Below are 22,993 nucleotides of genomic sequence, written 5' to 3' on the forward strand. Positions count from 1 at the left end.
TCTTGTTTTTCTAAGACAGACACACAGATAGACTCTCTCTCAAACTGCAGAACAATAACCACAGACAAAATGGTGAAAAGGCTTTTTTTTTTTTTTTTTTAAATCGGTGATCTTAAAACTCTTGGGCTCAAGTGAGCTTCCCACCTGTGTCTCCCAAGCAGCTGGGCTAGACGCGCGTGCCACCATGCCTGACTTAAAGTTGTTTTTAAATGGATTTGGTACTTTAAAGCATGTTAATTTTTGAACAATGATAAACAGGTTACTTAAAATGCTGTCTTTCCAAAACAGAAAAATCTGCAATAAACTTTATCCTACAGTCAGTATCAGTTTTGAGAGATGACATCCAGATTTGCAATGTGCCTCATGGTTGGCCGTCCATGGGGGCAGTTCCAGGGGTGGTCCATCTCACCCATGTGGGTGACAAGCTTCTTCATCTCGCTTGTATTGAGAGCAGTTCCAATCATGACCTGTACGAGGCAACAGTGGAGAGAGAGTTTAGGCTGTTAAACGTCTTCAGAGGCACACAGTTCGCTAAGATGACCAGACAAGACTACAGCTCAAAACCATTTCCTGGAGAGCCTTCTGTGAGGTTCCACCTTCTGTCGCATTCCCAGCCATCATGGCTCAGGCTTGGGTGGCACAGCACGCCCCTTCTCAACAGTTCCACATGATTTCACTCCTCTCCTCTCACCCTGGCACCCAGAGTGGTCTGGAGTGCCGCTCTCCACTCAGCAGGCAGCAAGGAATTTTGCCATTTAAATTTAATTTTTGGTGCATGTTTGTGTGTATCCAGCTCTTGCTCATGCCTGAGCGCATGGGGCCAGAGGTTGACACCACATCTACTCACTGAACCTGCAGCTCTTTAGACTAGTGAGCCCCTGGGATTCATAGGTGTGCCCACTTTCTCATAGCTGGAATTACAAATATGCACCACAATTCGTTTTCATGTGAGTGCTGGGGATTTACATTTAGGTCCTCCTACTTGTACAGAAAGCACTTTACATGCTGAACTGTCATCCCAATCCCTAATTATTTCTTCTTCTTGATGGTGGGGTCTCACCATATTTAACCCTGGCTGGCCGGGAACTCGAGGGTCAGGCCAGGGTTTGAGATGATCTTATCGTCTCTGCCTTCTGAGTGCTGGGATTATAGATCTGAGTCCCCATGCCAGAATAATAGTTCTTTTAAGAAATCTGTTAGGTCACTCACTGCTCTTCCCAGCTCTTCCTTTACCCAAGTAAAAGCCTAAGACTTTGCCTAATGTGCCAGCATATTTGAGGTGGCTTGAGTGAGAATGCTCCCATAGGCTCACACACTTTGAGGTTTTTATTTATTTATTTGTTTTGTTTCAAGACAGGGTTTCTCTGTGTAGCCTTGGCTGTCCTGGACTTGCTTTGTAGACTAAGCTGGCCTTGAACTCACAGCGATCCGCCTGCCTCTGCCTCCCGAGTGCTGGGATTAAAGGCGTGCGCCACCACGCCCGACCACTTTGAGGTTTTGTTCCCGGTTGGTGGACTGTTTAGAAGGGCTAGGAGGTGTGCTCTTGTTGGAGGACTACGTCACTGGAGGTAGGTTTTGAGGTTTCCCCATGTCAGGCCTAGTCTCTCCTCCTTCCCTCCCACTCTGTGCCCTCTCTGAACATACAGGTCAGGATGTAAGCTCTCAGCTACTGCTCCAGTGCCATACCTGCCCACTTGCCGTCATGCTCCCCACCATGATGAATGTGACTCACCCTCTGAAACTGGAAACAAGGCCTCAATTAAATATTTTTTCTTCTAATTTACCTTGGTCATGGCATCTCTTCACAGCAATAAAACAGTAACTAAGATAATATTCCAGTGTGCACCCATCCTCCCTACCACCCTGGTGCACCTTCCTCATATGCACATGCACAAAGCAAGCCTCGGAGCCAGAGAACTAGCTATCCCTGTGCTTGGCACCTGCTTTCCCCGTATCTTTCCCTAAGTGCTCCCTCCTTCAGGCTCCAGCATGTTTGTCTCTCTCTCTGGAATATGAAGAGCTCTGTGACATCCATGTGGGAAATAGATCCTACGGCACATCCCAACGTGCTGAGACTCTGAGGAACAGGGAAAGATGGGGATGCAGACAGGCCTAAACCCCTCTGTTGGTTGCCATCTTTCTTCCTATTATAGGACATGAAGTGTCCACCAGGTGTCAGCACAGACCTACAACTAGGGACAAAGCAGGGCTCTGTCACACTGGGGCAGAAAGACAAGAAGCAAGCTAACAAGAGTCTCACACAAGAGAGAGCCAGGCAGGTGAAGAGCAGCAGTGGTGGATCTGGGTGGGGAACAGCAGGAAGAAAAAGGCCTGAGGTGACAGGAGACAGTGATTGCAGCCCTTCGACTGTGGCTGGAGCGGAGTGAAGGAAAAGGGCTGGAAAGGCAAGTAGAGACTGGAACATGTATCATGTGGACAGTGGGAGGCAGCAGCGATCCCACGAGGATCAGTGCCAGAGACATGAAGGGAGCTACGGCATTGTGCCTGCCAGGGCAAGAGTAGAGCTACAGTCTCTGGCTCCACAGGCCTCCACATCACAGACACATGTAAGGGTGAAGTGCCTGGCATGACTATCAGCACAAAACTGGATGGTTTTCATCAGTGACTAGAAATCAAACCTGATCAGATCCTTGGTACTCTTGCTCTCTCTGTCTCTGTGTACATAAAAGTCCACACCCAAGTGCTCTACAACTGAGCCACAACAGCAGTCCACAAACACAACTCATTTCTGAGGGCGGGCTAAATGGCTCAGAGGGTAAAGGGCTTGCTGCACAAGCCGGTCAGCCTGAGTTTGGTCTCTGACCTCCAGGCACGCTCCATGGCATGCCCAAACCCCTTTTCCCGGCCCCACACTGTAACAGAGAGAAACTTATCCCTGGAGTAATTTCACCCAGCCTGAAAGCTATGAGTCATATTGTCCTAGTTAGGGTTATCATTGCTGGGATGAAACACCATGACCAAAAGCCATTGGGGAGTTCCATATAAAAGCTGATGCAGGGGCCATGGAGAGGTGCTGCTTACTGGTTTACTCCCTATGGCTTGCTCAACCTGCTTTCCTATACAACCCAGGACCACCAGCTCAAGGATAGAACTACCCGCAGTGGGCTTAGCCCTCCTCTATCAATTACCAATTAAAAAAATGCCCGCAGGCCTTCCTACAGCCTAATCTTATGGAGGCATTTTCTTCACTGAGGCTTCCTCCTCTCAGATGATCTAGTGTGTGAAGTGGACATTAAGACACATCCTGAGACAACACCATCAAAATTCTAGTAGAGCTATTTAGTCACAAGTGTCCCACAGGAGCTGTTTGCGGTCACTGATGCTGTGTCCTGTGCACTTCATACTTGAATAGACAAAGGTAATGATAATTGGGTATTAACCCAGTATCCAAATAAAGTAAGCAACTCCATTACCTGGCCATATTCCTGTGTTATCCAGCAATTCTCTGAGCCCATGTAGTACACCTGTCCTGTCCCAAGTATGGGGCTATACTTACTTAAATCTTACCTGCAGTCCAGACATCTCCCTCAAGCCCTAAACTGTCACACGTTTTTAGTCACTCTACTTACTGACAATGGGCCTCACATACAGCGAGCCTACACCATAGCTCTTAGCCCCTCCCCGTCTGCACTCCAGGTCTGGCATCTCACTCTCACGATTAGCAGGAAGACAATGGGATGCCCTTAGGTGCTGCTCTGCTCTCATTCTGCAGGCACAGGCAGCCTCTGTTTGCCTTGTTTACTATTTTTCTATCAGGAACATGGAGGCTTGTACCAGTCAGGGAACTCAGATGGCACCCATCTCCTTGTTCACCACAGTTTTCTGTGGTCACATGCTCATCTAAGGGTCATTTATTTGTATGTGTCTATTTCTCTCAGCCACGTTACTTCTATAACCTCATAGTTCAGGACAGGTGTACTACATGGGCTCAGGGAATTGTGGGGTAACAGAGGCATGTGGCCAGGTGATGGAGCTGCTTACAAAGGGCACAGAACATAGCATTAGTGGCCGAAAACAGCTCCTGTGGGACACTTGTGACTAAATAGCTCTACCTGAGTTTTGATGGTGTTGCCTCATCCTAGAGGCAGGAACTATTTCTCAATGCAGGGTGGCATTACCTGTACAGGCCATAGATGAAGCAGGTACACCCAAAGCTAACTGCTAGGCTCAAGAAAACTGAGATAAAACACTGCTTAGCATCTGCAGAGAACGAACAGCAAGCCTGACTTAGAGGTCAAAGATGACACAGACCTGTCACACTATGCCAACAGACGATGCAGCTCTCTGTATCTTACAGCCACCATGAAGGTGCTTGACAGCATCAACCAACCCAAGAGCTGAACTGAGAACTCCCTTGGGCTCTCCAGGCCCCAGAGTGGAACTTATTTTACTTACAGACTTCCGACAGGCGCGGGAAGCAAACATCTGCCTGACTCTCGAGGGCCGGCACATGACCCCGGGGCTGTCACTTAGCATAAAGATCAGTTCATCTATGTCTTGGGGTCCAAAGGTCCAGTTTTTACTAGTTGGCAAGGAAATCAATTTTGCCCTTTCAGTGACTGGAGCTAAAAGAAAAAAAAATGAGGAAAATCCATTATTGGAGAAAAGCACTTTAGTTAATGGCTAATTATAATAAAGGCAAGGCAAGCACACATGCATCTAAGTTTCCAAAATACAGGATCCTAGAGCCCTAACTGTTAACTCACCATCCTCATCAATGACAAAATCAAAGCCATTCTTTCTGAATATTTCCAGATTTTCTATCAGCACAGCTTCATTAACAGCAGTTAAGTTCAGAGTCTGGGGCCTGAAAAACAGGAGACCCAGACTATAAACAAGGCAAACATTCACCTACAGAGCAAAAACGAAAGCAAAATAGCACTACTGTGGTTGGTTTATAAAATGCCCCTTTATAAAAGGCCCTTGTGGACCAGACATGGGTACACAAAGCGTTAATCCCAGCACTTGGGAGGCAGAGGCAGGCAGATACCTGTGAGGTTGAGGCCAGCCTGGTCTACATAGTGAGACCCTGTCTGAAAAGGTCTGCACCATTCTACACTAGGCCCAGGACATTCAATTACCCCCCAACATGAGGATTTTTCTGGTCATCCAGTGAGCATCATTTCAAACAGCTAAAAGGGGCTGATACCTAAAGAACACACTAGGTGTGAGACCTCACACATGCTGGCTAACATCTCTGGGTGTTTGCAATTCTATCATTGTGAGATGGTGATGGCAACAGCAATTACCCTGTATGTGCTGTGCAGATACCTATAGCAAAATCTCCACACATATACATATGTATGCATATAGATACTGATATAAGCTATTTCATCTCACATGGTAGGAAGGATGTGAGAAACAGGGCTGGAAATTCTGAAGCCTGTGTGAACGCACGTGATGAGCCTCTGCGCCTGGAGCACAGTGTGCTGCTGCAGCATCTCAAAGTTGTACTTCTCGTCTGCAGCGTGCTGGTCCACCAGGAAGAGGTCTTCCTTCAGTTTGGTTACTATAAATCCCAGGTTAAACTGACCCAAGATCTCCATCTCTGCAAACATCGATTTACTGCAACACAAAACAGCTAATGAGACATATTTGAGGATCATTTCTCATTGTAAAACAGAACACTTTAACTAAAAAAGTAAAGTCCTAGCTGGGTTCGCTGGCGCACGCCTGTAATCCCAGCACTCAGGGAGGTAGAGGCAGGCTGATCTGTGACCTGGTCTACAAAGTGAGTCCTGGTCAGCCAAGGCTACACAGAGAGACCCTGTCTCAGGGATGGGGGTGGGGGGTGGGGCTGGTGTGAGGTGGGAGAAAGTAAAGTACTACAAAAAAGCATAAGATAGAAAAGGTAACAACTGTACTTTCTAAGCATTACCTCAATTATCCATACATCACTTAATCTGAACAGGTAACTGCAGGACACTCTGGGGAACTCCCTCAATCTGTTCTGGTTCCCAGAGAAGGCCTTAGTGACTACTACCAATAATTTAGCATATGTGCTTCTATACCTTTGCTCATACATGAATTTAAGGTTTAAAAATGAACTAGGCATCTTCACTCTGTTCTATTTTTATCACTTAATATATTATAGATTCGTTTTTAGGTACACACACACCCACCTACAATTTTTTTTGAGATGGCTCTTAATATATTGTCTAGGCTTTTGAACTCCTACAAATTATAGGTACATGCTACCAACACCCAACTTTAGATCTACTACTACTTTCCTTTCTTTCTTTCTTTTTTTTTTTTTTGAGACAGAGTCTCATTCTGTTACTCATCCTGGCCTCAACCTCTCAGGAGCTGGTACTTTGTTCTCTGTTTGTCTGTTTTGTTTTTCGAGACAGGATTTCTCTGTGTAGCCTTGGCTGTCCTGGACTCCCTTTGGGTACTCTGTTGTTTTTTTTTTAACATTTAAAAAAAAAAAAGATTTATTTATTTATTATTACGTATACAGTGCTCTGCCTACATGTATACCTGCAGGCTAGAAGAGGGCATTAGATCTCATGATAGATGGTCATGAGCCACCATGTGGTTGCTGGGAATTGAACTCAGGACCGCTGGAGGAACAGTCAGTGCTCTTAACCTCTGAGCCATCCCTCCAGCCCGGGTACTTTGTTCTTAATGACTACACTGGAGTACATACACATGCACCACAGATCATCTCATAAATTCTCTCCTGAAGTGTACTCCATTGTTTCTAATGCATACGAGGCGGCGACAAGATGCAGGAGAAGTGCTCGAATGGTCTAGCACCAGGGTAGAGCACAGTGAAGACAGGGGTGTGGAACCAGCACTGGCTCTGCTTCCCAGGATGGCAACCTCGAGGAAAAGAGCTGTGCTAGCTCAATGACCTGGGTTAACAGAATCTTTGGTAGGTCTCTTTCTATAACAGTCAGAATTTAGAGGCAGGCATGGTTGTGTACATCTGTAATCCTAGCACAAAGGAAATTAAGGCAAGATAATCATGAATTCAAAATTACTCTGGGGTACATGAGGAAATGCTGCTTCAAACAAAACACCACACACACAAAAGACAGAGAATTTGCAACACATAATTGCAATCCCAGCAACTGGGAGGCAAAGGTAAGATAATCTGGAATTCAAGGTCATCTTTGGCTACACAGTGAGTTTCAGGCCAGTGTGGGTTATGAAAGACCCTGTTTCAAAAACAAAAACAAAACAAAAAAACAAGCCAGGAAAAACTGTTGCTAAATATGTGAAAGGCAAAGAGAAATCAGTGAATAGAAACATCTCCAACAAAAAGATTGAAAAACAAATGACCAGTCTGTGGGGTCAAAATCAACCCTATGTTCAGTATCGGCATCAGGGAAAGGGAGCAGTGAAGGAGGGAGAGAAGAAGGAACATGGGCAAGTCTCTCGGGGAGCCTGTGACGTGGGGAAGCCCCTGTGCAGGGCTGTCTCCACAGGAAGCGTAAGCCTTACGATGGAATCTAGTGCTGAGGGAGCCACACTTGAGTCCTAGGCCAGAAAGGAAGATACCATCTACACAGTGCAAGGAATGTGGACATCCAAGAAAAGCAAAGGAGCCGACACCGCCTCTCTACAAAGCCAGCCCTGGCTCAGTCAGAGTAACCAATCACAAGCGCGCCCACAACACCGGTAAGCACAGACAGTACCTAATCTCTTTCCTGAGCTCATCTTCTGCTGCTTGGTTTTCTCCAGGGCAAATCTTGGCCCTAAATTTCCTGTAAGTCTGTTCACTTTCACTCTGGTGCTTTAGGTGCCGTAGCTGCTTCATTCGTGCAGCTAAAGAACTCATAGAAAAGTCAAGGAGCACTATTTTCTTACTGATTTTCACAGCGACGTCAACCTGGGCTGCTGAGGTGTTGGGAGTGGCAGGCAACTTTTGAGGACTGTCAGTATTTGATGATCTTTCTTCTGTCTTGAAGCGCTTAGCGTTTGAGGGTGAGAGGTGAGGGGGTGGAGGCAAAGCTTTACATCTGTATCCGCTGTCTTCTTGCTTCAAATGATGTCCTGTACCTGAAAGATGGCAGTCCGCTTCAAGGAGCTGCCCAGCACAGTCTGTGTTTTCCTGTGAAGCTCTGCCCTCTGGAGAACTCACTGTGTAGTCACTGCTAAAGCCACTGGCCACTTCTGGGGTGCTGAACCCTTCCTCAGAGCCGGCTGAGGTGCTGCTGCACCCTGAGTCTTTTTCTATTTTCATTCTGTCCATATAGTCACCAGGACTTTCCTCGGGACTCACCAAACTGTCCTGGGACCCACGCAGGCCGTCTGAAGGACAAGAAGGCGATACACCTCTTTTCTGACTTGGATAACTCTTTTTCAGCTCAGGAGACTCTGGGCCCCAAGACTTGATCTCTGTGGTAGGATGAAGAGAAAAGGCCTCTCTCAGCCTGGAAATGGATGCGCCCCTTTTCTCATCTGCTGTGGTCTTCAGTAAAGGAGCGTTATCTTGCTTTCCCGACACCAGCTTTTCTACTTCTGCTCCATGCATCTTTACTAAGTTACCTAAGCAGAGAGGAACAGAAAAGAGAACCAGGGAGCATACTGTAATGGGTAAGAGGATTATTTTCACATGAACAGGCATTTCATAAAGGAAGTAGCCAAACTGCAAATAAAATATTGTAGCGCTGGCCAGAAGCCATCTTGAAGGGAATATCAATGTATGACACCCAAAGGCATGCACGTCTGAGACCCAGCTCTGCTCCTCACGAGAAATGCCTACCAACGCTGAGCGTGATGCTCATGCCTATGGCCCCGGCACTGAACACAGAAAAAGTGCCTCAAAGAAACAAAACCAGGGCTGCAGAGACGGCATTCCCAGCACCTGTGAGAGAAGCTAACACCATCTATAACTCCAGCTCTGAAGTATTGCACAAACATGGCACATGCACACAACAGGCACACACACATGCACTTTTTAAAAATATATACTTAAAAACAAAACAAAACAAACCAGGAAATACTTATGCTTCCTGGGAGATGTCTGAGGGTGCTCATGACAGCTCTTTTCTGTAGCCCCACATTGAAGCAACATGAATACTCAAATATACATATACAAAAACTGTAATATTTGATTTAAGTGGAATACTGTACAGCCATGAGAATGAATGGATAAATGAGTGAACAGTTACATATGACTTTGATGGATCCTATAAAACAATCAGAAGACAGTACAGACTGAATGACTCCAACTCTCTCTGTTTTAGTGCATTTCTCTCTTTCTATCACTCTGGAGCCACAGCTAGGATGGAACTCACTATGTAGACCAGGCTTGCCCTCAATTGTGGGAGCTCTTCCTGCCTCAGTCTTACAAATGCTAATAGTATAGGCATGTACAGCTACTTTTAAAAAAATGTTTGTGATAGTGTGTGCGTGCGCACATGTATGAGACACACATGTACATGAGCGTGGAGGTCAAGACAACCTTAAGTGACAAATGAGTGACAATTCTCACCGTTACATTCAGACTTTAAAAAAAAGAGATATCTCTTTTTTAAACAGACTATATGCTTTGTGTTTGTTTGTTTTTTCCTTCAAGACAGGGTTTCTCTGTGTAGCTCTGGCTGTCCTGGACTCGCTTTGTAGACCAGGCTGGCCTCGAACTCACAGAGATCCACCTGCCTCTGCCTCCCGAGTGCTGGGATTAAAGGCGTGGGCCACCACACTCAGCTTTACTTTTTTTTTTTTAGTTAGAGAGGATCTCACTATGTCTGCCTGGTTGGCCTAGAACTTGTTCTGTAGACCAGGCTGGCCTTGAATCCAAAGAAATCCCCCTGTCTCGGCTTCCTGAGTGCTGGGATTAAAGTTGTGCACCACTATGCGTGGCCTCTAATAAATATTCTTTCTACTATGACATTTTCTCTTTACCAAAAAGATTCTATGTAAAGAGTCATTGTGAGCCGGGTGGTGGTGGTGCACACCTTTAATCCCAGCACTTGGAAGGCAGAGGCAGGAGGATCACTGTGAGTTTGAGGCCAGCATGGTCTACAAAGCGAGTCCAGGACAGTCAAGGCTACTCAGACAAACCCTGTCTTGAAAAACGAAACAAAACAAAACAAAAAATAATTGTGAGAGAGAGAAAAAAAAAAAAAAGCGTCACAACAGCTAAGACTTTCCCATGGTCACATTACGCATTTTTCTTACCTTCAACGCCCAGCAGCGGCTGCTGGCTGACACTGAGCTTGTTTGCATCACCGTCGAACATTCTCATCAGGGAGGTCTTTAAGACTGCCAGCAAAAGCTTCTCCTCCTGTAGTAAAATTTGCCTTTTATCTGGAGTCACATTAATATCAACACGTTCTAAGGCAAAGAATAAAGAACATGCTTAAGCTCACCTTTAGCAACACAGTTTTAACTATAAACTACTTCATTCATTTGTATTATTAATTAAAACCAGTCAAGATGGAAATTAATAATGGTGTCCAGACTAGTGGTCATAAATTACAAAAGTACTTTTTTGGGTATATGCATGTGTGTATATATGTGTTTTGTGTTTGTGTGTCAGAGAGAGCATGTGCGCATGTGCGTGCACAGATGTATGGCTAGACACACGTGTGCGTATGGAGGCCAGATGCTGACATCCAGTATCTTTCTCAATTGCTTCTCCACCTTATTTTCAAGACAGGGAATCTCACTGAAGCTGGGGCTCACCAGTTTGGTCAAGCTGGCTGGTGACAAGCCCTAGAAGCCCTGCTGCTGCTGCTGCTGCCTCCTGCAGTGGGATTACGTGTGTACCTGTACCCAGCTTTTTATATGTGTGCTGCGGATCTGAGCTAAGATCCTCATACTTGCCCATAAAGCATCTTACCTACTGAGCCATCTCATTACTCCATAAAGTTACTTTTTTGTTTTGTTTTGTTTTTTTCATTTCTCTAAAAGCTCTAGCTGTCCTGGAACTTGTTCTGTAGACCAGGCTGGCCTCAAACTCACAGAGATCCACCTGCCTCTGCCTCCCAAGTGCTGGGATTAAAGGTGTGAGCCACCACCACCTGACTTAAATTTACTTTTTTAAATAAATGAGGAAATGCTCATTTTATCTTTATTTTAAAAATCTTATTATATCATCATCATCATCATCACTTTTAGATAGTGTCTCATGTGGTCCAGGCTGATCTTGAACCTGCTGTGCAGCTGAGCACTGTGGGAAAGCTATCCTGAAATGCAGCAGCAGACACAAGAGAGACTCAAGCTGAAGAGATGGCTTAGAGTTTAAGATACTACTCTTCCAGAGGACCAGAATTTGATTTCCAGAACCCACATCAGGTGCCTCACAACCACATGTAACTCCAGCTCCATCAGGACCTGAAATCTCTAGCCTCTGTGGATACTTGTATCGTGTGTGTGTGTGTGTGTGTGTGTGTGTGTGTGTGTGTGTGTGTGTGTGTATGTGTGTGTGTGTGTGTGTGTGTGTGTGTGTGTACATGCATGTGTATACAGATGCCCATGGGGCAGAAGAGGGTGCTGGATTTCTTGGAGCTGGAGTGACAGGCAGTTATGAGTTGCTTGATGTCAGTGGTAGAACCAATCTCCAGTGTTCTGCAAGAGCAACAGGAGCTCTTACCTACTGAACCATTTCTCCAGGCCCCCAAATTATGTTTTTTTAAGAAGTAATTTTTAATGACACAAAAATAAAATGTTAACATCTACAAATAAAGATAAAAAATTATGTTCTTCCACAAAGGTTAATGTATGTGAGTGCATGTTTGTTCATGTGTGCATGAGCATGTCTATTTCAAGAAAGACATATCAAAGTGTCTAGAAAATGTGGATCTAAGTAAGTCAGAATTTGACAGTCAAAAAAAAAAAAAAAAAAAAAAAAAAACCCACAAAATTAATTATTTTCAAAACCAAGGAGAACCTGTATGTGTATTTTCTCACTTTGTTCAAGTTTAAAGTTATATTTCCTAGTAATACAGTGAACATTGTTTCAGACAGAATGCAAGATGATCAATATAAAAAGTCAAATTAGGGGCTAGAGAGATGGCTCAGAGGTTAAGGGCACTGACTGCTCTTCCAAAGGTCCTGAGTTCAATTCCCAGCAACCACATGGTGGCTCACAACCAACTGTAATGTGATCTGATACCCTCTTCTGGCCTACAAATGTACATGCTGGCATCACTGCATAAATAAATAATAAATAAATAAATAAATCTTTAAAAAGAAATCTTCACTGTCCTTTATAAAAAAAAAAAGTCAAATTACATGATTATCAGTTTTTTCTATTCAGTCATATCAGAGCCTTATAATTTCATTTTATTCTTTTAGGAATAGGCCAATTTTTAAATGGAAACTTCAGTGGAGCTTACCTGAATCAACAGAAATGTTAAGAACAACAAATGGATACTGATGACGATTATACATGTGATAAACCTCATTAATAACTTTAGAGACCTGTACAAGAAACAAGAATGAGAGGAGAATACATGTTCTGTCCACGCACCATGCTAACAACATGCTACTGTAACCTGTCAACACAGGGATCTCTTTCTAGCAAGTGTTACTAAGCTTACACAGTTTTAAAGCATTTCTCTCCACACAGGGTTCCAAGCAGCCTACCTAAGGATGGCCTAGGACTTCAGATTCTCGTGCCTCCACCCTGAGTGCTTGGCTGTGGTTACACATCACACTCCTGGGTTAATGCTACAGATGGAACTGAGGGCTTTGTGCATGTGAGGTGAGCACTCTATCAACTGGGCTACACCCCCAGCTCTTTATACAGAATTACTAATGTGTAAATGGTGTGCAATAAGCTGCATATTCTTCAGTATAGAATTCAGCTAGGCCTTAACACACAGACCTGCGGTCTCAGGCACTCAAGAGGCTGAGGCAAGAAGATAGAAAGCTCAAGGCCAGCTTAGCTACAGAGTGAGGGCACTGTGGTGAGACCTTGTCTAGTCTCATATGGGAAAAACAAAAAACAAAAACAAAACAAAAAAAGGAAAAAGAAGGGTGTGGGAAAGAAAAAGCCTTGTCACAGGTGGGAGCAGTCTTGACAGGCTTTAACCTTGGGGCACCCCATGAATACCTTGTGACAGACTGAGTGGAGCCATCCTGGGTCTGGACTTCAGGAAGCAGACCTGGGAACCCCACCTGGACTATTGTCTTTCTAATGGACCCTCACCGGGAGAAGGAGACGGTCCTTCCCACGTGACTCAGGGAGTTGGGGAAGAGAGAATAACAAAGTCGGCGGCAGAGAGAGCGTGCGGGGGCAGCGGACCAGCTGGACCAGCACGCAGGCCAGAGAGACACCTAAGGACCCGTCCGGTGGAACGGCTACTGGAAGGTTCACTCTTTTGTCCCTTTAACCTTTTTCCTTCTTGTATAAGCTAGTTGGGTTGTATAATAAAGTTTAATTGCTAAGAAACAGAGTCAACAGAAGGGTGGGGATATAGCTCAGTGATACAACACTTGCCTAGAAAATGAGAGACCCTGGCTTCAATATTTAGCACTCTGAAAACAAAAGCCTCTACAATTTGATGTATTAATGCACACGTAAATATAGACATATATGCATATGCATGACAATCAGAATAACAAATATATACACTATTGGAAAAGTTTCCTAATATTCTTTTTTCTTTCTCTCTCTTTTTCTTTGTTTTTTTGATTTTTGTTTTTGGAAACAGGGTTTCTCTGTGTAGCCTTGGCTGTCCTCAACTCACTTTGTAGGCCAGGCTGGTCTTGAACTCACAGTGATCTGCCTGCCTCTGCCTCCCGAGTGCTGAGATTAAAGGCGTGGGCCATCACATCCAGCTCTCCTAATATTCTTCCAAGGGATTTGCTTGCTTCAGGGGCTTGCTAGGTAACCCAGGCTGGCCTCAAACTGCGCCCCCCCCCCCCCGTTTTTTTTTCCTGAGACAGGGTTTCTCTGTGTAGCTCTGGCCTCACTTTGTAGACTCAGCTGGTCTTGAACTCACAGTGATCTGCTTGCCTCTGCCTCCCAAGTGCTGGGATTAAAGGCGTGGGCCACCACACCCAGCAGCCTCGAATTCTTGATCTTCTTACCTCAGCCTTCCCAGTACTAAAATTCCAGGCGAGAACAAAAACACCAGGCTAAAGGGCTCAGTAGGTAAAGTGACGAGATAAATAGACTCCTAAAACTGACCCTTTTCAGTCAAAAGATGTTCTTCAAGAACTTTCTGCCAAGTATGGTGGTGGACACTTATAATCCCAGTACTGCAGAGGCTGAGGTGGGAAGACTGAATGCAGATGCAGTTCAGTGTTTGTAAAGCATGTTCTAATGTACTTAGGCATACAGTCACATAGTTATAAGATAATACAATGCAATTATTAGGTGACACTGCAGATAAAACGCACTAATTTTAAAAATGTAGGAATTGGGTCACATTCAGAATGCAATGGAATTTTAAAGTGTCACTGGAAACAAAGTATCACTGAGGTCACTGTTGCTGAGGATGCAGAAGTCAGAGCCCGGTCATTAAAGCCTCATAAGGACATTGGACAATTGATTCTGTCTAAGGCAGAGCTAAATCTGGGCCCTTATTTTCCTGTAAGATTGACAAAGGGAAGAGAAAACACACAAATGCATGTGGTCAATGTCTAATAAAAAATTTGAGTAAATATTTTGGAATGTTTCTATTTTTCCAGTAGTGACAGTTTCTATGATAAGAACTATGTTAATAATAAATACTTTTATACACACATAAAACTGAAACAACTATAGATTTTCTTAAATGCATAAAATAATTTTTAAAAGCTTATTAATTTTCTTGTGTATGGATCTTTTACCTGCGTGTATGTCTGTGCAACACGTATGTGCCTAGTGTGTCTAGAGGCCAGCAGAGGGCATCAGATCCTCTGTGACTAGAGTTACACTGGTGAGCTGCTATGTAGTTGTGGGGAACTGAACACTGGCAGCTCTTAAGCACTGAACTGTCTCTCTAGTTCCTAAATGAGCTAATTTTAAAGGCATGTTTCTGAGTCAGCTCCAAGTCCCATATAAATTGCCTGTACCAGATAGTTATGAGGGGCTGAGGAGAAAGCTCAGTCAGACTCGGGAGGCAGAGGCAGGCGGATCTCTGTAAGTTCAAGGCCAGCTTGGTGTAAAAAGTGAGTCTAGGACAGCCAAGGCTGTGACACAGAGAAATCCTGTCTCGAAAAAACAAAAACAAAAACGAACAAACAACAACAACACAACAAAACAAAAAAGAAAAAGAAAGAAAGAAAATAAAAAAGAAGCTCAGTCAGTAGCATGCTTGCCGTGCACGTATGAAGCCCTGGCTTTAATTACTAGTACACATACACCATGCTTGGTGGTCCGAACCTGTAATCTCAGCACTCAGAAGGAGGAGTCCAAGGCCAGTCCTGGCTACACAGTGAAGTGTGAGACCCAACAGGGCTACATGAGCCTCTATCTCAAAACAAGCAACAAGCAGACAAGGAAAAATACCTTTGCTGGGTCACAGGGCCGCCGATTGATGAACAAGAACTGCCTGTCTGTGGAACTCCTCCCAGCGCCGTGAGTGCAGTGAGAAATGAAGCCTGAAATGCTGTCAGGAGGAATACAGGAAGGACAGTTCCAGCATGAAAAAGATGATCCCAGCACATGACACTTTTCCCCGCCTTTGAGGTGATCTCATGTAGTTCATGATCTCACGATCCTCTTGCCTCGCCTCACAGGGCACATTCTTAAAATCAAGTCAGAACAGGACACCTGGTGACCCGCTCATCAGGGCAAACCGCACGTGAATAGCATCAGCCTCACCTCCCGTTCCTTCTCAGGGCAAGGATGACAGCTCAGTTGGTAAAGTGCTTATCGTGTAAGCACGTGGACCTGATTAGATCCCCAGAATCCACGTTTAAAAAACCCAAGCACTGTGGCACACACTCAAATTCCCAGGGCTGGAGAGGCGCAAACAGACATACACTGGGCCTCACTCGCCAGCCAGCCTTGCCTACTTGGTGAATTCCAGGCCTCTAGCAATCTTACCTCAAAACAGAAGGTGGATGGTGCCTGAACAATGACACCAGAAATGGGATCTATGGCCTTGACATGCATAAACACACACACACATACATAAAATCTGTTCTTGGTCTCTTCTCTCTCTCTCTCTCTAACACACACACACACACACACACACACACACACAGAGAGAGAGAGAGAGAGAGAGAGAGAGAGAGAGAGAGAATTCATTCTCTACAAGCAGAGCATTAAAAATATAATATTTCAGTTTCTAAACATTAACATTGTAGGTACTTAAGGTGTTGGTGAGTTTCTTGTTCTGCATGAGTCCTACCCCAGGACTGTGTCCATCTCTGCTGGCTAGCTTTTATTAACTCGACACAAACCAGAATTACTTGGGTGGAGGGAATCTCAGCTGAGAAACTGTTTTTTTATCAGATTGGCCTACAGGCATGTCTTCGGGACAGTTCCTTGATTAACGACTGATTTGGGAGCGCTCAGCCCCCTGTGGGTGGTGCCACCCCGGCAGGGCAGGTGGGCCTGGGTTGTATGAGCTAACTGACCAAGCCATGGAAAGTGAGCCAGAAAGCAGGGCTCCTCTGTGGTCTCCCCTTGAGTTCCTGCCGTGGCTTCTCTTGATAACTGAAAGCTGCACGTGAAATCAGCCCTTTCCTCCCCAGCAAAAGAAAGCAAACTGGAACACTGTTTTTGCAATTTTATGATAAGCCAAAAAAACAAGTATAGAAATAAACAATACAGATCTTCACGGGGCCAGTCCTCCTTATGGAAGTGTCTATATTTCATACATAAGAAAACATAATGGAGCTGGGCAACTTTAATTGATCCAAAGGTCAAACATTATACATAGGCTAATTAAAAAATTAATCTACCTTAAGTAAGACTACATCAACAGAAAACTCTCTTAAATGTACCAGTCACTCAGGCTACTGTTTGGACTAAGTTAGGTCATAGTCTCTTTTATGCATTCTTCCTTAGCAGTACCCGGTCACTGTATACCTTAAAGTCACTATTCAAACACACAGACACAAGTCAACAACACCCCCAGGAAAGCTGGTTGTAGTTCTCCAGGCAGCAACAGTGTACTTACCAGAAAGGGTTCTGCAGAGTGGAGCAGCTCAGGCCGTACTCCTCACAAACAGAGTCACTAGGGGGCAGCTGAACAAAAGGAATGAGGCTTTGCAACTGAAAGAAACCAAGATAATGGTTACTTTCTAAGAGGAAGGTGCCACATTTCAGGAAGATAAAATAAGTTTTCTTTCCAGGGAAAGCTCTGCCTAGCCTCGTTAAGAGCACCAACAAACAAACAAACAAATAGACCAAAGAATCTTGACAACTGCTTTGCAATGCTTTAATGAAGTCAATGTGTTTACTAGAAATATAAATCACCCGAGCTCCTACTTTATGACATGTTTTTCAGAATGAGAGACAGGGAATATTAAAAAATACAGTATTTCATTCTCTAAGAATAAAATTCTAAAAACCTTCAGCTCCCAGACATTAACTTTACTATAGGGTACTTAAGTGTCTCTTTTGACTTTTTGTCTCTGTGAAGGACAACAAAACCTGCTACAATCACTAGAGCAAACAAAACCAAAAAACAAACAAAACCAAAAAACATTTTCTCAAGGTGCTGAAGAGATGGCTCAGGGGTTAAGAGCACTGACTGCTCTTCCAGAGTACCTGCACCCACATGGCAGCTCACAACTGTCTGTAACTCCAAGATCTGACACCCTCACACACACATACATGCAGGCAAAACACCAATGCACATAAAATAAAAATTAAAAAATAAAAATAAAAAAAGAAAGAACTCATCCCACACTGGACCAGCATCATTTCAGGTGGCTCACTATCATCTGTAACTCCAGCTCCAGAGGGGTCCTAAATCTCTGGCCTCTGAAGGTACCAACACTTATGTGTGCATAGCTGCTCCCAACACACACACATGTTACTAAAACAATAAATTAAAACAAAACAAAACATTTTAAAGCAGCCAGCTGGCCCCTACCTGCTTCTGGCCAAATACAGAGGAAATATTTTCCTTCATGCCTGAACTTCCGTTTGTGCACACCACAGGTTGCCGTTTTCCTTGTCCAAGTTGATTAGTGCAACTTACACGGATGCCTGCTGAAATGATACAGTATGCCTGTAAGACCTGCACCATTTTCGCATACTCCTGTTTGAGAAACACAGGACTCAAGATTACTTTGCTCTTCCAGGAAAGGAACTGCATGGCAAAACTTACAGGATCACCCCCATGTACGCTGTAAAATGAAACTTGGCTTTGGCTTCTGCTCGCTGTCCTCTCATTTTCAGCAGGTGCTCCATCACCAAAAAGCACATCCCAGGGACCAGGGAGCTAACCTCCCAAGTAAAATGCTTGCTGGGCAAGCACTAGTACCTGAGTTCAATCTGCAGCCTCATGTAAAACAGCTGGGTGTGGAGGCACACACCGGTAATTCCCCCACTTAGGACATGAAGGTAAGAGTTAACAAGACCAGACCACACATAATGAGACCAGTCTCATTATGTGTTTTTTTTTTGTTTGTTTTTTTTTTTGAGACAGGGTTTTCTGTGTAGCCTTGGCTGTCTTGGACTCACTTTGTAGACCAGGCTGGCCTCGGACTCACAGTGATCCACCTGCCTCTGCCTCCCGAGTGCTGGGATTAAAGGCATGTGTCACCACGCCTGGCCATTTCTTTTTATTTTTACATTTTTAAATTAAAGGAAGAAAATCCACTGATAAACATCCTTAATAATTTTTTTCACTCATATACTACATTAGCAAAACTTCTGAAGTCTGGATTGCGAATTTACCAATACCTTTTTAATATTCCTTTGAAATTCTTTGTGGCGCACAGGAAGTGTATAAAATAAGTGCTGCACGCTGACTGTAGTCCCTTTGGGTCGGGGGTAGGGAGCTTTCTGGATGATCTTCCCATTGTGGTCTAGCGTCAGCCGAGTCCCAATGCTTGCAGATGCATGGCAGGTAGATATAGTGACATCACTGTAAGAGAGTGTCAAGGACGGCATGTCCATTTAGAGATGCACAAAGGTTGCTGGGATGAAGCTCAGAAGCAAAGCACCTGACTAGCACTTGCCTGGAACCCAGGATTCAATCCCTAGCATTGCAAGGGGTCTGTGTGTGGAGAAACCCAAGGAACTCACAAGGGGTAGATACAGACAACCTTTCCCCACTGCCCTTTCTCACAACTTTCTTGAAAAGGTAATATTCTTCTCAGACAATTAAGGTGTTAGCTAAGTAAGAAGTCATCATAACATCTTAAGTTTGGCCTCTAAATGTTTTGTTTTTTGAAAAGATTTCATTTTTTAGGTTGAAATGCAAACAACAAAGGATCTCAAATTCTATTCTCGAAGCTTTATTTCTCAGTTTTGTTATTAACAAAATTTTTTTTCTTACAAAGAATTCAAAGATATAACACAAATATATAATTATAAAAATGTATAGCTTCACTGTAATTAAATAGGGCTCTCATTAAATTCTTTCCTGAAAGCCAGGTGTAGTGGCGCACACCTTTAATCCCAGCATTCGGGAGGCAGAGGCAGGTGGATCACTGTGAGTTCGAGGCCAGCCTGGTCTACAAAGTGAGTCCAGGATAGCCAGGCTACACAGAGAAATCCTGTCTCAAAAAAAACCCAAAAACTTCCTGAAACTGAGAAACTAAAAGCAATGGTACTCATAATTTGTCATCTATGTTTACCTTATTTTTATTTTTTTATAGTGCTACTGGTTGACCCCAGGCAAGCACTCTGCTGCTAAGCCACAGCCTTAGCCTGTGTGATACTTAAAGGTTAATACGTGTTTTAAGACAGGGAATGACTCTTTTTTTTTTACAATACTATTTGCTTCATCTCACTACTCTATTTCTCACATATCAGAAATATTCCTTAGCTTGGCAGTCAGATAAAAGAGCAGTCAGAAGTTAGGTGGCAACAATATCTTAATAGCAAAGTGAAAACAACGTCGGTGCTACTCATGCTCCTAAACCTGCAGGCGTTTTTACATAAAGCGTCAAGTTGATGAGCATAATGCATCACCTCAGTGCACACAGGGAGCTCAGAGCTTCCCCCCGGAAGCCGAAAGTTTCAACCTGAGTGAGGTCGGCAAACTCTCGAATCTTAGAAGTGTGGTGTTTCAGAGCTGAAAGAGAGTGGAAAGAAAGGCCCAAGATGGCGTAAGTGGCAGAGCAACAGGCACACACAATGTCCAGTACAGTACGTGGTGCAAGGCAGTGTTACTCCGACGTCTGAGACACACAGAGCCCATCACCTTATGATTAAGAACAAATTTCTTACCTAGACCTTCAAAGTTTTCTTCTTCTACCCCACATCCATTGTCTGAAACTTCAATGAGGTCCACCCCATACTCTTTAAGCCTTAGATCTAAAAAATTCAACATATTTATTTCTTAATGATTAGCCCATGCTAAAAGCTTTCCTGCTGACAATATCTGTAACACAGAATGCAAACTTAGCGGACATGTGGATACCTTTACTTAAAGATACTGCTGTCATTCTGAGGGATGTGTGTTACAGGTGTGTGTGGTGCCCAGGATCAAGCCCAGGACACTGTAGATGCTGGGCAAGCACTCTATAACAGAGCTACAACCCTAGCCCTGCATGCTGTATTTTTCAAATAGTCCTTCTGGATTATTTGTAAACCCAGATTAAATAGTTGGTTTATTATTATCACAACAACTAAGTGCTAACTTCAAGATAATAATAACAACAACAATGAAAAACAGTTAGTATGGTGGCATTTGATTATTTTCTAACAATTCAGTAATGCTTCTTAAATAAATAACATGAGTGGAGTTTTTGTTGTTGTTGCTTTAAACTTTTCCAAACTTACCAATACTAGTAGCACCAGCATCCACACTATTTTCTATCAACTCCTTCACAGCAGTGCTTAAGCTGAGTACCACCTGGCCAGAACAAATCTGATGGATTGACTTCCCATCAATGGGCCTGATGGCCTTAGCAAGTTCTGTACTAAAAGAAAAAAAAAAAAAAAAAAAAAAAAAAAAAAAAAACAGTAACAAAACACAAAGTAAATATTTAGATAAAACAGACAATGTGTTCCCACTCTGATTTTAACTATGGCATATGATTCATCTTGTTACTAGGCTAACTTGCAGACATGAATGCTCTACAATCTTTAAACATCTGTTAGTATATATTTAAAACTATCTGATATTGAAAATCTAATTAGACACGCATATGTATGGAGGAGACATGTTGGACCTCAAGCTACAGATCAATAAGATTTTACAATAGTTTCATTCTTAAAAAGTTAAAACATTAAAAAAAAAAAAAACAATTGGTAAAAAGTGGTGGGAAATACTATTTGACAAAAATCATCCCTCAACTGTGTAACTAATTGTTCCTGTAGTTGCTTTTGAAGCATCTCCCAACTGTGTAACTGTTCCCATAGTTGCTTCTGAAAGCCGAATCCAAAGCCAAGCCGCCCACACCGCTCTTATGAAAGTCCTCCAAGCTCATGTTTGAGGCAGGGGCTCTCTCTCGACGACGTTGTAGCCCAGCCTGGCCTCCCAAATGATACAGCCGCGATTCTTTCTGTACTGGCTTTCAGAGTTCAGTCACTGTTTTGTCTCTAATCTATCCTCTTGGCCACTACCAGTTTTAGCTTGCTTCTTGTTTACGTTGACACAGGGCCCAATGTAGCCCAGGGTGGCTCCTGAGCCTCCTGTTTCTACCCAGCCAGTTGTGCGCCGACAGATGTGGGTACCCATCAGTTATTCTGGTAATCACAAATCCAGTCAAATAATCCTTAGGCTTAAATCTTTAGTGGCGCCCATGGTCTGTCACAGGAAGTTTAAAGCCTAGTAATGTTAGGCTCCAATCTTCTATCACTAATTCCCCTATGGTTCAGACACAATAAAGAATAGTTTCCTGGTCACAAAGGGCTCCATTGAAGTATAATGAAACATAGGAGCATCCCTGGGGGAAGTTGTTTTTTTTTTTTCGGGGGGGGGTGATATTTCCCATAGGGTCTCACACATACCAGACTTCCAAAAACCCTGCTGAAATAAATAAACAAACCTCTTTTCTCTTCCTTCTCTCTTGCAAAGAATCTCACTTGTTTGGCCAGCGAATGATTTAATCACAGCACTCAGGTGTCTGAGGTAGGAGGATTCTGAGTTCAAAAGCCTACCTCAAAAACAAAAACAAAAACCCAGACCAAAACAAAACGAAAAATTTCACTTGTCTATAACGCCTAACTGAAGAGGATCTAAATGCAAACTATCTAAAAAAATGTATTCTGCAACACGTCTACTTGGGGTTACTTTGAGTGTGGAGCAATTATTTAAATACAGAGAGCAAGTTTGCATTGACAAATCCGTCTCTGAATGTAACCGCGCTGGCCTTCCGAGACGCGCTTCACTGACTTTGATGCCACTTGTGAACCCGAGTATCAGATATACAGAAGCACCGCAGCTTTAACAAAAATCTAAAATTCCTCTTGACTGCAAAATTAGCGTGAGCCTTTAAGCCTCACTCTCAAAAAAATAAAAATTAGAATTAAAATTAAAATTAAAAAAAAAAGGAAAAAACCGAATTCTGTCTACTGGGCTGCTTTTCATGCTTGGTTTTAAGTCCTCCGCCTGTGGTCCGAGTCACCTGGGGCCTTTTCAGGTTCCTCACTGGGAAGCCAGCCCAGCCTGAAGAGAACGCCGCTCTACGTCCTCGAACTCTCCCCGCCCCTCCGCCGCTTCCGGTCCTTCCAAGGAGGCCTGGATACTCGGAACTCCTCTAGAGAATGCGCCCAGGGGAGAGACTGTAAGCCAGGCTCACCTCGCGCCCACCGCTTGCTCCATGGATGCGCAGCGCTTCTCCAAGTCTCAGATCCGCGGTGGAGTTCCGTTCGCGCCTCCGCTCTCTTGGAAGCTTCGTCTCCCGGGGCGCCCATTGGCTGCTTTTGACATCTAGTCCCGCCCCTTCCGGGCGGGGTGAGGAAAAGGCGTGCCAACACCTCCTTACCGTTGATTGGCTACTT

At 44.0% G+C, this 22,993-nt stretch overlaps 1 protein-coding gene across 3 annotated transcripts; it reads right to left on the reverse strand.

Moving 5' to 3' along the window:
- Positions 1–90: 90 nt before the first annotated feature.
- Positions 91–22,944, reverse strand: Pms2 (PMS1 homolog 2, mismatch repair system component). 3 transcript variants are annotated; one of them, XM_051162987.1, is made up of 15 exons: positions 22,792–22,944; positions 20,828–20,962; positions 20,273–20,359; positions 20,015–20,117; positions 18,779–18,962; positions 17,964–18,131; positions 17,043–17,137; positions 15,422–15,521; positions 12,318–12,402; positions 10,156–10,311; positions 7,665–8,517; positions 5,419–5,586; positions 4,728–4,828; positions 4,417–4,586; positions 91–467 (listed from the first exon to the last, which is right to left on the reverse strand). In XM_051162987.1, the coding sequence occupies exons 1-15, from the start codon at positions 22,904–22,906 to the stop codon at positions 324–326; spliced, it is 2,664 nt and encodes an 887-aa protein (XP_051018944.1). In that variant the 5' UTR covers positions 22,907–22,944; the 3' UTR covers positions 91–323. The 3 variants fall into 3 exon arrangements, with proteins under 3 accessions (XP_051018944.1, XP_051018945.1, XP_051018946.1); XM_051162988.1 differs by having other exon boundaries at positions 20,828–20,967; positions 22,792–22,939; XM_051162989.1 differs by lacking the exons at positions 20,015–20,117; positions 20,273–20,359; positions 20,828–20,962; positions 22,792–22,944 and having other exon boundaries at positions 17,964–18,082; positions 18,779–18,920.
- Positions 22,945–22,993: the final 49 nt, after the last annotated feature.

This window comes from Acomys russatus, chromosome 19 (genome assembly GCF_903995435.1).
Source record: "Acomys russatus chromosome 19, mAcoRus1.1, whole genome shotgun sequence".
In the NCBI taxonomy this organism is placed as follows: Eukaryota; Metazoa; Chordata; class Mammalia; order Rodentia; family Muridae; genus Acomys; species Acomys russatus.

What these genes read in the sequence shown, in the direction of transcription:
- Pms2 (XM_051162987.1), bottom strand. Translation starts at nt 22,906, where the DNA reads ATGGGCGCCCCGGGAGACGAAGCTTCCAAGAGAGCGGAGGCGCGAACG. An exon ending in TGCTGGTGCTACTAGTATTG is followed by an intron (nt 20,360 to 20,827) that starts GTAAGTTTGGAA and finishes TGAATTTTTTAG; the next exon opens with ATCTAAGGCTTAAAGAGTAT. An exon ending in CAGGCGCAGAGGCTCATCAC is followed by an intron (nt 4,829 to 5,418) that starts GTGCGTTCACAC and finishes CCTGTTTTTCAG; the next exon opens with GCCCCAGACTCTGAACTTAA.